The sequence below is a fragment of the Achroia grisella genome, unplaced genomic scaffold (assembly GCF_030625045.1).
Source record: "Achroia grisella isolate CSIRO2021 unplaced genomic scaffold, CSIRO_AGI_Agris_v1 utg1186, whole genome shotgun sequence".
Lineage (NCBI taxonomy): Eukaryota > Metazoa > Arthropoda > Insecta > Lepidoptera > Pyralidae > Achroia > Achroia grisella.
Window position 1 is genome coordinate 598,971 of NW_026712592.1, and position 13,005 is coordinate 611,975.

At 33.7% G+C, this 13,005-nt stretch overlaps 1 protein-coding gene across 2 annotated transcripts in view; it reads right to left on the reverse strand.

Annotated features, from left to right (window-relative positions):
* Positions 1-3,120: 3,120 nt before the first annotated feature.
* Positions 3,121-13,005, reverse strand: part of LOC131854458 (serine/arginine repetitive matrix protein 1) — a 175,460-nt gene continuing 165,575 nt past the window's right edge. For both annotated transcript variants that reach the window (XM_059205575.1, XM_059205576.1), the window contains 5 exons: positions 10,208-10,628; positions 5,736-7,793; positions 4,880-5,012; positions 4,503-4,622; positions 3,121-4,104 (listed from right to left, as the gene is read on the reverse strand). In XM_059205575.1, the coding sequence (XP_059061558.1) occupies positions 3,918-4,104; positions 4,503-4,622; positions 4,880-5,012; positions 5,736-7,793; positions 10,208-10,628 (2,919 nt within the window). In that variant the 3' untranslated portion in view covers positions 3,121-3,917. The remainder of the gene's footprint in view (positions 4,105-4,502; positions 4,623-4,879; positions 5,013-5,735; positions 7,794-10,207; positions 10,629-13,005) is intronic.

Below are 13,005 nucleotides of genomic sequence, written 5' to 3' on the forward strand. Positions count from 1 at the left end.
AAGCAATAAATCATCCATTAATTTGTCCTTTCACAATAAATTTAACACAAAATATCAGTAGACTGGGTAGGGTTCATACTGTATGTAATGACTAGTAACCCCATTATTATCAATGTATCTCTCAATGTCAGATCGACCTCGACTTCTCTCTGGAAACTGACCTGACCTCATGCTCATTTTATTATCTTCCACTGCTGCCCTGCCGCAGCGTATATTGTAGTGATTCATTAAAAATGTACAAAAATATCAGTCAATTATTTTTAATACTGCACTCTCTTGAAATTTTTCTTAACTAAAGTATCTTGGGTATACTTTCTGTAAACATAAATCATAAATAATGTAATAGTGTATAAAGAGATGGCGCTGTAGTCCGCAACTAGTAAGTAAGTATTGAGGCGTATTAATTCAATAATACCGTGCTCATACTATAGATGGCGCTGTCACAAGTAATTAAAAAGAAAATAAGCTTTTGTATTTTTCGAATCAAAACTGAACTATTTTATTTTATTGTGCGAGTTCGTCTGTGCATCCAATTTCGCAGTTTCAAATATGCACTAGTGTTTATAATTTGACGGTTTCAGAACCCGCCGACGTTGACTTAAACATTTTTTTTATTATTAGGTAACTATTTATATTATTTAGTTAAAAATTAACTTTTTAATAAAGTAAAATAACTATCACTTAATGATTGTTTAAATAAAAAAAATATTAGTCACTAAATATAGGCATAGACGATGTAAATAAAGGTACACAAAACTTTCTACAACCAGATGTTTCTGCTTTGAACTACATGGTACAAGCACAGATATGTATAAGTAGGTATCTTTAAAAAATTAATTTATAAATATGTTTCATACTACGATTGTATGACGCCAAAGACAAATATTTCATTAATCATGAGACGAACATAGATTCTTGTGGATATACCTACATGTGTTTCAATCGAGAGGAAAGTAGGTATATATACTTTGTTGCAATTTATTCAGCAAATTAAAGATGACGGAACAGTCACCTAGGTAAAAATTACTTGACTACCATTCGCAATTTACTTTTAATAATTGGGTAGATATTATAAAATTTTTATTTAATTTAACATGTACTTATGATTCTATACATTTTTATAGGTATAGAGGGTTTAAAAACGGGAATGTAAAACAATACATTTTTTTAAGGAATTTATTTCATCGTCAATTTCAAACTACACCTTCAAAATTACAATTGATTATAACTACTATAAGCTATAATTTTACCTAACATCAGACCCAGACCTAAATCATTCTTTGAAAAAATTTTGACACGTTTTCGAAACTTCCAATTTTTTCCAATACATTTATCCTACATTCCATTAAGCATTACTACATATTAAAAATGAGAACCATGTTACTGGAATTGTTCCGAAAATATCATGTTTCATTAATAAGTCTTCACTTGTCTAACATCCGAATTATTTTGTAAAATTACAAAAAATAAACTATTTTCTATTTTGAAAAGTAGAGAATTTCACTCAAAAGAGTTACCTTTGTTGTTTTTTAATGATAGACATGCATTTGAAACATTTCATGTAACATAGTTCTAATACTTACGTTAAACTATATATTAAATCATATATTAAAATTAGTTGCATGCTCGCGCAAGCCAGTTGCTTTACGGTGGTTTAGTATATTACGTACATACTTATCAGAAAGTCTCACATACATCGAAATTCGCTCGTTCCCATACATAACTACAGATTAAACATCACTACCAAATCTAAATTATTAATATAACAAAATAAATCTGTTAAGTCACGAATTAGGTTTCACATAAATCAGGTACAAATCAATACAAAGTAACACTAAGGTAACTCGTTCAACCAGAGGAAGATTACAATGAGATCGTGGTTTTAATTATATTAATAACAACACAATTAGTATATAAATATGGTTTATGAACGAATAAAGCATATTCCACAATAAATACAGTGATATACAAAATGTTTTTGGCTTTTATCTTATTAAAATCAAATCACAGAAAACAATAGTGCCTACTAGTCTGTTCGGTATCGACATCACTTGGTCTCTATGTAACATCATTGTAGCAGAATCCTTTCTCGGTATCCTTCTAGGTATCATCGATATAACGAAAAAATCGATGTTGACGTCGATATATATCGAATAAGAAACATCGATGTTTCCTCTTAGCGTATCTGATGATGTGTTCATAGAACATTTGTCATCGATGTAAAAACGTTGGAGTTTATCTAGGGATGACCCTTAGATAAACCAAAATTCTGTAACCAAAGTGATATCTTAATACGAACAGAATAATCTAATATTTATAAATATCAAGGGCCCCAATATTACCAATATACCTACTTAACTCTATATAACAAAATAATATAAATAAGTCAATGTGATTGTTACATAACATGTGCAATTCTTCTTTTCTATGTTCTTTAATATTATGTGCCATATTATTACTGGGGTTAGGTTCACTTGACTAAATGAATCCTTTAATGTTTTGTATGAAAACTATGACATTAAATATTAATCCATATTGTTGGCCAATTTTCTTAAATAGTAATTTACTATTTACGTACTTCTATGATGATATACTTCTAAGCTGCTAGCAAATGCCATATAATTAAAGAAAAGTCATTATCACACATCAATAGACGATGAATTATCCACAGTCAAGTTTTAATGTAATTTAAATATTAAGGACTTATATCCAACCACTAGTATAATATACGGCAGCTACATGGGGCGCTATACCTATTTCATTAAAAATACTAGTATAATTTACCAATTTCCATAGTAAAAATATACCTTTTTAATTAACATTTCTCGTTCATAAACTTGACTGTAGATTAATAATATTAACAGACATTGGTGTACAAATTTGTACTAAAATCGATATTGTTTCCGTGACTGCGCGACCTCATGATGAGTCACTTAGGTATTTTTATAATTCGCGCTCCAATTGTCATTGTTAACCTTACTACCTACATGTTAAGGCTCTATTTATGGCATCATCACATAATTTTATATACTATACAAAATGTTTGCTACATTAATACCGCCATTTGCAAATGAATATCTTATAACCTTGTTGAATATCATTGTAAATTGTAAACACGTAATATGTTTAAGCATAATATATGTTTTTATTGAAACTTTTCTTTCAACTGACTCACAAATGTAGGAAACAAGAAACTTTATATTGGACTGTATGATTACAAAAATTTACTTAGGCCAAGTATTAAAAATAATTAACAATTATATTATACAGTCGAAAATAAATCAAGTCCATTTAGTTTTGGTGATTCATAAGAAATATCAGAGTGCGCTATTCAAGATTATAATATAGGTTTATTTACTTTATCATCTGCGTCATTCTTAGTCCATATTGCAGTAACACTGATTAATTAAAAATTATTACACTGATGATAATACTCTAAGATAAATAATGAATGAGTAATGCCAAGCGTAAGTACTAAACAGAAATAGATATCAATATTAATATATAGGTTATTATTATCATGAAATAAACATTTAATATGATTATATTGGTAATAAATAATACGTCATCTATACAGGTTGCTGCGGTGTTGGACTAGCATATACATATAACATTCTGCACTACAGTGCAAAGTAGCGTTAAAATTTACAAAAAGCGTGTTCTTTCTCAACACAATCATCGCCAAGTGTATCTTAAACTCTTTGGTATTATTTACTGGGTCATCTAAAGCTATACATATAATAAAACTATGTTTCGCTTATACATTGTGCTTCTGTCGCCCATCGAAATTAAAAAAGCGCCAGGACGTGTTCTAAAACTTAACTGTCCAGAACTTCTCAATAACCAACCAAATCAACGGGTGGTTTCCGCAAGTCCATTGCGGTTCTAATTTTTTCCATAAGTCCATCAAAAAATGTTCATAGTAGGACAGCTTGTAAGGGAGTGGAAAGTGCCATATGTTCAGCTCCTCTTACTGGAAGTCTTTGAGCTGTCACATAGTGTTTCATGAGGGCAGGAACTGAGGGAAATGCCGTAGCTGCACCTCCCAACGTGTAACCTTCAACACTACGGCAAATCCTCATATGCATAAAACCACGAGTCGACCTAAGAAAAGAAATAACAAATAATTATCATCAAGTATGCAAGCAAAGCAATATAACATAACTGCTAACAAATATTGTGTAAAAAGTCCTTTCAAACTCTTCTAATATGTCACCAAGAAGACACCCTAACTCATTGAACTGTTTTATAAACACTAACTTGATTATGAAAAGGACGAAGCAAGAGTTGCTTCTCCAGCAACTCAGCTATTCTTGGCTGAATCATCCACAAGATGCTATATCATTATGGTGAAATCATTAGGGAAGATCTATATTCCGCATTGGATATTATTAAGACTAAAATAACGACCCTGATAATTATGATGATCTTCTTGAAATGATAATGAATATATTATTATTAAATAATTAATTATTACATATACCAATAATCGTAACACTCACTTCAAACTTAAAGAATAGTCATGTTTCGCAGACTCGCTATTTCTGACAAGAAATGCACCTTCGTCTGCATCTCTCAATAGACCCTCAGCTTCAACACGGGATAAGGTTCCGTGGTACCATCTGGAAAATTTTAAATATAAAAAATAAATAAATGGACAGTCTATACAATTTTTATAATATGTAAGAAATATTTTGGCGCAAGTAATATATATAAATTATTTTATTAAATATTCTAAACCCTGTAGTTTACTTGAATCATCGAGTTATACATTATTTTGAAGTTTAAAATTTATATGAAAAAAGTACGTATCAAGGCTTTTTGACACACACACCCACATTAATCGTGTAAATTGTACTGAAAGTTTATATTAACTTACCCCTGTCTATCAAGTGGAAGAGAAGCATCTACAAGGTCCCGGGGTGGAGCTATAGGTCCTAAATTCAAACGCAATCCTTTAGAACTACTACCACCGTCAAAGTTCAAAGTCAATTTAGCTCGATGCTTATTATCTGAAAATAAATATATGAACAATGCATTAATATCAGATATATGTATATATAATGGTAATGTATACATATTAAGTCATATCTTATTATATGTCAAATCGCACGCGTTACACAAAAACTTCGAACTCCTAACTCAAACGAACGTTTACAAATTGCTACCAACATGTACAGGAAAAGTTCCTTCAAAAGGCACTCAAGCAAATTAAATATTGGGAGGGCGTTGGACCAAAGAATTTCGTGTGGAGCAATCCGAAGTCATACGTCTTAATCGGCATAATGCGGTGGTGGTCGCTTCAAATTAGGACAGACAAAAAATACAAGTCGACAGACCCTCCGCTTTCTTTCCCTCAAGAATAACATGTAAATCTTCCAACTTATTGTATCTGACATAATAAATCCATCAAAAATCAGATATAGTTTCAGTATTTAATCGGTATGCATCGAAAAAAAAATCAGCAATTAGAAATAATAACAATAAATCAAATTACGTGTAAAATTAAAAAAATCAGCACATGGGACATTACGAATACAAGGGGCGTCACAGTATATTTTATAATATACGTGATGCTGTTCATGTCTATAAGCGAAAGTTATAACTTTCAATCACACAGGATCCAGCTCCAGCTTTCCAGCTCATGCACAAAAACACACACACACACACACACGTGTGTGTTTTTGATACCAATAACATGAAAAACATATTAGAGAAAATCATAAAATACTAACCTTGATTTAAATCTTGAACACTTTGACTAGAGGAAGCATTTGAAATAACTCCGCCAAAATCACTGTTCAGCTGTAATGACTGCCCTCGTAATTTTCGTCGCAGTTTAGGCATATCGAAAGGCAACGATCGCAAATCGGCTTCGGCTTCGGCACGTCGTCTCCTTAATTTCGGCATGTCGAATGGTAAATCAGAAAAATCTACATCTTCATCTTTTCGTGTTTCCTCCGTGTTATTACTCTTGAAATTAATAAATGCATTTCGGGAATCCACACCTTCTCTAGAATGTATTGATATACCGCTATCAGAACCTTGAATCTCTGCATCCCCAGCAGTTGTCGAATGCCTAAATGTAAGATTCAGAAGATTTCTATTTTGTAAAGCGCGGCGTTTCGGTTTAGCAATACTTTCAAAAGTAGTTTGTATTGTCGTGTTTCCCTTTTCACCATCCTCAGGTGATACTTTTTGAGAATTATTATTTTTATTATTATCAGAAGTTTCTGATCCTGGTTCCTGTGAAGATTTATCAGATATGGGGCTAAGAATATGTAATTTAGTTGGATGGTGCCCAAACCCCGATAACTGCATATGATGTGATTTTGCGAAAGGGACATTTCCTGAATCCGAGCTATGTGAACTTAAAGACGATGAATGACGGCTTTCTGAGCTACTACTACTCCTATCACCTTCACTATTACTACTTCTTAATGACTCCATACTTCCCCCACTACTACTAGTAGCCATGCTTTCGGTACTGGAGTACTTTCGTCGAGGACGAGTAATACTGGGCCTTCCCTTAAACTCCATTATAGGACCGACCCCCTTTGGGCCCTTATACCGATTCAATTCTGGTGTGTCAGAATCGGAAGTGGGTCGGCCCTTAATCTCTAAAAAAATACCGTCTTTGGATTGTCTTTCATCATCGTCATCACGGGACTCTCGTCCTGAATCTCTAAGACGTGGGCCCATATCAAGTTCCGTCGATACTGAACCTTTTACATCTGCCATACTTGCATCACTACTTGTTGGAGTTTCTCGAGCTCGTAATGATTTTACAGGTAATCGCAAGTCTTTCAAACGGGGATGTGCTGGTTGTGATTGTGGCAGATTGGGTGCACTTTTTATACTATTCATTGCAGATCCATCTTTCTGAAATTTTGCAGGTAAAGGTGCAGTAGAGGGTGGCGATGGTGTGTAACCTCTAAGAGGCAATTGTGAAGTTGATGCACGATCTTCCTCTTCAATATGGATCTTTTCTAATTCTTCTGATAAAACACATGTATTACCATCAGTTTCCCTTTTTTGACGAATTGTAGGAATTTTAGAACGCCTAACACTATCTGTTTTCATTGTCACTTTACGACGACCTTTAAAGTCTGGTTCACTTCGTTCGACTGCTTCAAAAGCAGACGAAGCAGAAGATATAATTTTTCGCTCCTCTGCTTGCAATAAAGCTGGATGATTGCTAACGCGATCAAAGTCATCCAAATCATCGTCAGATCTGGCAATTTTACAATCGAAAGCAGTTTCATATATTTGTCGAGTGGTCATCTCTTGTGGCCAGCGTGGCAGCGGCGCCGGCACATAAAAAACGCTGCGAGAAGATCGATGCTCCTCTACATCGTCGGGCGCGGCGCACGCGTAGCCGGCCGCGTCGCGCCCACGGCGCCTCGGCGGCATCCACGCGCTCTCACCTGACGAAGACGATGACCGCTCTAGCTCACGGAAACCATCTTCCGCTACAGAGAACCGTTTTGGGAGATTAGGCCTTGGAGCTACGTGAGGAGCGTCTAGGCTAGCAGATTTTCTGTACCGTGGTCCGCGAGATGATGATGTGGTGGAAATGGTTGGTGCTGACGGAGCCGGAGGCGGTGGAGCTGTCTTGAATAGGTCACCGTAATAATAAGGGCTTGGGTTTCTCCGTGGAGCGTTAGCGTATCTAGGATCCGACCGTCCACTATCTGGTGAATGAAGAGAAGGTGCTGTTGCGAATGGATCAAATTCACCAAACTCGTCTTCGTCTTCTTCTGAGGATGATGTTCTATTCTCGGATGATGATTCTAAAACAAAATGAAAGGAATGTTAGTCTTGTATTTAGTTTACTTTTCTTAAATAAAATATTGACATAAAAAATGTAAAATACAAACAGATAACCGAGAGTACCATTTTTTTCTACTTATAAACATGATTATCTATTTAATTAAAATAATAAATAAAAACGTGAACTTCACACTGGGTTATATGATTCTAAAATTTAATAAATTTGAAAACAACAATAATTGGAAGAATCATATACAGATTAATACGTTCTAGAAGAACTAACAAATAGTCATGGGTATGGTATTTTTAAAAATTGGTAACTGCTATATTACATACTTATTCTATTTCGCTTACAGAATTTCTAACTTATTTTATTTATTAACTTTATTCTTTTATTTTCATACTTTGTTTTTCCATGATTTTTATGGTAAAATTTTAAACATGATTTGTATACATAAATCGAATGTTCTCTTCAACATTTTAATTGATTATCTGATTATTGAGCTATAAACCTTTTCCTAAATAAATTGCGTTTCTATTTCAATCCAACTCAAGGACTTTTACGTTACTTAATGAATGCATTAAGCCCCTCGTACATGCGAAGCTAATGTTATTTCAAAGGCACGTGGAAATACCCTAATGAGAATTTCTTGCTTCGCACAACAAAGGACTCTTCTGAATACATCGTGAACATAAAAAAGTCGAGATTTAAAAACCCTCGAGCGACGACGATAGCAAAAAACTAACGAATCGTAGCCCAAGTATGGCTTGCCATTTTTAATACACTTTTTTTAATGCTTTCGCTAAACCACAATCCTTTTGTTCTTTAGGTACTTACTTTTAATTCCATATTTTCTGTTAGTCTATTATTTTTAAGAGCGATGTCATTGTTATGTTATTATTAATTTTTGTCATTGTTTGTATGTAGTTTATTGTTACTATCTAATATTATGTTATCTGTGCGTTACTTATTTAAGCTTTACAACATAATTATTATTATAAGACTTATAGCAAATTATTTAACGAAACAGATATTCATTTTATTATGTTTTATGAATAATTTTATAAATTTCTATACTGTGAAATTTACATAGAAGAATTATAGTTTAAGCCGACAAAATTATAGATGCCTATATAACCCTAAAAGTACAAGAGGGCACAAAAGGGCATTGCTTATCCAACATGACGACATCGTCACTGGGACAAAACGACGTCAAAAACTGGGCAAATTGTCTATTAGCGTTGCTGAAGCAGGGAGGGAGAATAAGTGACGTCATTACGCTACGTAATTGCTTTTCCGCGTGGATGACCAGACCCGCGACGCGAAATTTGCTAAATCGCCACAATTAACGTGTTAAATGTGTTTCTGAATCGTGTCGCCTGTGAGGTTAAATGAAGGTGTTAGATTCACACATTTTTTTCCAATTAAATCAAAATATAGTGTACTTTACATGTAAATAATAATATGCACCTTCAAATTTGACTGTCTGATAATAAGGAATATTACAGTTTATAACAAATCAAGATATACAAGTGTAAATCTACTTTCCATTTCCATTTATTTCCTTCAAACGAGCGTCATCGGTATCTAGATTATTAGGTACTCAGGTCCTCACAGTCTAGTCTAGACGAAAGGATAAACGACAAAGGCCTGATTAAAAATGATATTGTTCCCGCAATACCCGACCGCTCGAGTCCCATAAAAACGTGATATTTATATCAATGAAAACGAGAAATTCCTTAATTGCTAATCACCAAACATACTCACACATGTGAGAACAATTAGTATACAATGTATTTATATTTGAAATTATATATAATATTCAATACATTTCTAAACTTTATATATGGTACACGCATTTGCACAACCTATTGTAGTTACTTTCTAGAGAACATTTTTATGTATAAATTCTTTTATACAAATTGTGAATTAAATCAAATATTTTTAAAACTACAAATAATAATATAATATATTTAATGTAACAAATTGTCTACCTAAATTTGTATCTATATTTTTTATGTATCTTTTATTAATTAATAAACATGCAAGGCCCTTGTCCACTTTTCTTAAAATAGACCTTATTACCTGTATTAGAACTTAAATCCAGTTAGCGACGGACACAGTTAAGTTTAATCCTTAAACTACTACATACAACAATGCATTAAATAAGAGCATGTATTGTTACACTGGAAAAAAGGAACCATTGTCCTGGTTGAGATTAGACGGTAGTCGGAATTGAGATATACTTATACTTACATGTACCTACTGTAATGTGTCTTTTTCAAAATCTCTCTGTATAGCTCATTTTGTGAATTAATATAAATATACATATCTGATTCACTACCTATTATTAGTATACCACTACTAATAATAGTTAGGGAATTAATAGATTTTCCTTGTGTACCACTGAATATTTTACATGTGAATACTAACCCGATTCGTAATATGGCTGTGATCTGTGACGCGATCTCTCGTGTCTTAAAGGCGCAGATGGCGCCGGCTCTGGGGGAGATTCCGTGGAACCCTCAGGGGCACTTTCAGGACTACGCCGTGATACCCCTGGGACGGATAAGTCGAAATCTGTTCTTCTTGCAGACTCGTAGTCGGCACGTCGTCTTGCGGATTCTGCGTCGAATTCAACACGCCTTCCGGAATCTCCGTCGTACTCTCGGCCTCGTCTCGACTCGTAATCGTAAGGTCGGCGACACGAGTCAAAATCGTAATTCGACCGACGGGATTCCTGTTTCCATCTGTATGTATCTGGTGAGCGGCGTGGCTCTCTGGAGCGACGACTGCGTAGTGGCGACCGTCGAGCTGTATCACGAGGTGTGCAGTATGCTTCTATAAACTCGACCTGTAACAACAATTAAACCTTTTGAGTAAAACGTTCCGCACGGGAAACAACGGTACAGGTCGGGATAAGTCATTGCATAGCAAGTGACTATTAGTCGGAAAGAAGCCCTTCATCATGAAAGTCGATTATGTGGCAGAGTAAAGTGGTAATAAAATGCAGCGGTCACATATCCGGCGACCGTAACGGGCGGTTAGACGTCCTCTCCCCTCGATGGGGCGTCATTACCACGACCCGTTTGTGTTTATGGGGACGGATATAAAGAATATTATGAGATATTGTGCCTGCATCGCCAATACGATGAGGTGATAACATAGCGAGGGACACTGCCAAATTTAGTTTGTACGATGACAAATTTTTATGTGGACGATTTAAGATTATCTCATGTGTTGGTATTCTGAAGTGAAATAATATTTTTATGTATTTTTCATTACAGAATATCCAAAAACTTTATTTTATCAGATTACACAGTGTACGTTTACAAATACATTGCACATTTTAAAAACTCCGTATAAGTAATCCTCCAATCTGTTCGAATAAGATGATATCTGTTAAGCTGAAGGGTGGTTCCAGGCCATTAGAGCCGGTGATGAGGTCCCGCTTCCGCGCCTCCGGACATATGAAGGGACTCTCACCAAGCTCTCATTAAGGGTTAAATTACTAACAGCTCAAAAGGATTTAAATACGAGAAATGTTTACGTGAACACGGCAGTTTAATGTAGTACCTATACAATATACTTACACAATTATGTAACAAGTTTGCACAATTTCGATTTCTATAATGAAAATTAAACATTTTCGCATGTTAAATAATTTTAATCAACAATTAATAATAATCATTCAATTAAAAAATCAGTACTATTCTATGATTTGTATAATAACATAAATCAGAATCCGGTTATACCCTGCGGCAGCGTTTTTTTAACTTTAGCTATAAAAGGGTAGCCTCATCTGGCACATTGTTTAACGATTCCTTGCTATGCATGAAATTTTATTTACATAATTAAACGTCGGGCAACCTACTCTACCCTCTTTTTGATTTGCGATGTCTACAGAGATTTTTGCCGTTTATTTGCATATTTTCCGAGAATACTTGATAGGCTTCGTTAGATATTTTTGTTCCTATGCAAAATATAATGTCATAATATTTAGCCAGCGATAAATTGCAAATAAGCAAAGATACCCTAAAACGAGTAGGCATACCTACTACTCTGTTTGAAAGCTCATATGACGCAGTCAAATTTCACAGTTAATTGAGTACAGTATATAGAAATATATTACGTTTATACTTGAACATGAAACTGTTTATTTTAAAAGCAATTTATATAATAAAATCTCATTTATTAAATGCCAGCAATATATAATAATAATACAAGTAACACGAGTTTCTAATTTGTCAGAAGCAGGCATGTCTAATTGTCTATCTAATTATATCTACACATATAGTACCTAGTCCCTATTAAAAGTTAGCGGGACCCATTACTTTCTCAATACATTTTGCAATATTTCTAATGACGTGAATGCAGTTCGGTACATTCTATAGAAATTCATTTTATTTACTAATTCAAATCAATGCTGCAATTCATGCGTAAGGGTTACTATTGAAAGGGATCAAATTGAATTCGGTTCAAGTACACATGCTCGCGTTTGCCCATTCATCAATTGTATCACATAATGGGGGAATAGTAGTCAACAGCTTACTTCCTTTACAACCTACATGTTCATTATACCTACTGTATATAATATATATTATATTAGATTGTTTGTTTGTATATATATTGAGACATATATGTATACACCCACTACCGACTACCTAGTTACATATTTTTAATCCCACTAATGTTATAAATGTGAAAGTTCGTAAGGATAACCGGATGTTTACATAAAGTATAGGTACTTCATTGTTTGTAATAATTTTATAATTTTATTGTACAAATTATAGCTACATATACTTAATATTATTAAAGGTTTAATTTATAATAGCAATATATTTCAACACATAATTTTCAGCTGTATTTCAAAAATATAATAAGAATTAAGTACTCGGTTGGTAAAATAACTTATTGTATAGAATAAGACAATAAACCGTTAGCGAGGTTAATGAAGATGAATTAATAAATAAATTGACAATTACATAATGTAAATATACAATTTTAAGTAGTGTACATAGTAATAATTATATATAATCCGGACAAAAAAACTTTCAACAATTTTGTCGTACTCGTATAATCGATGTAATATTTGGTTTATAACGGAAGCGGAATAATCAATTTGACAGCTTATAATTTACCAAGGAAGGAAATCAATAAAACCTTCTGAAACAATACTAGACCTTGCAACGATCAGTTCAATACGGACGAGGAAGGAAACGATTAATGTT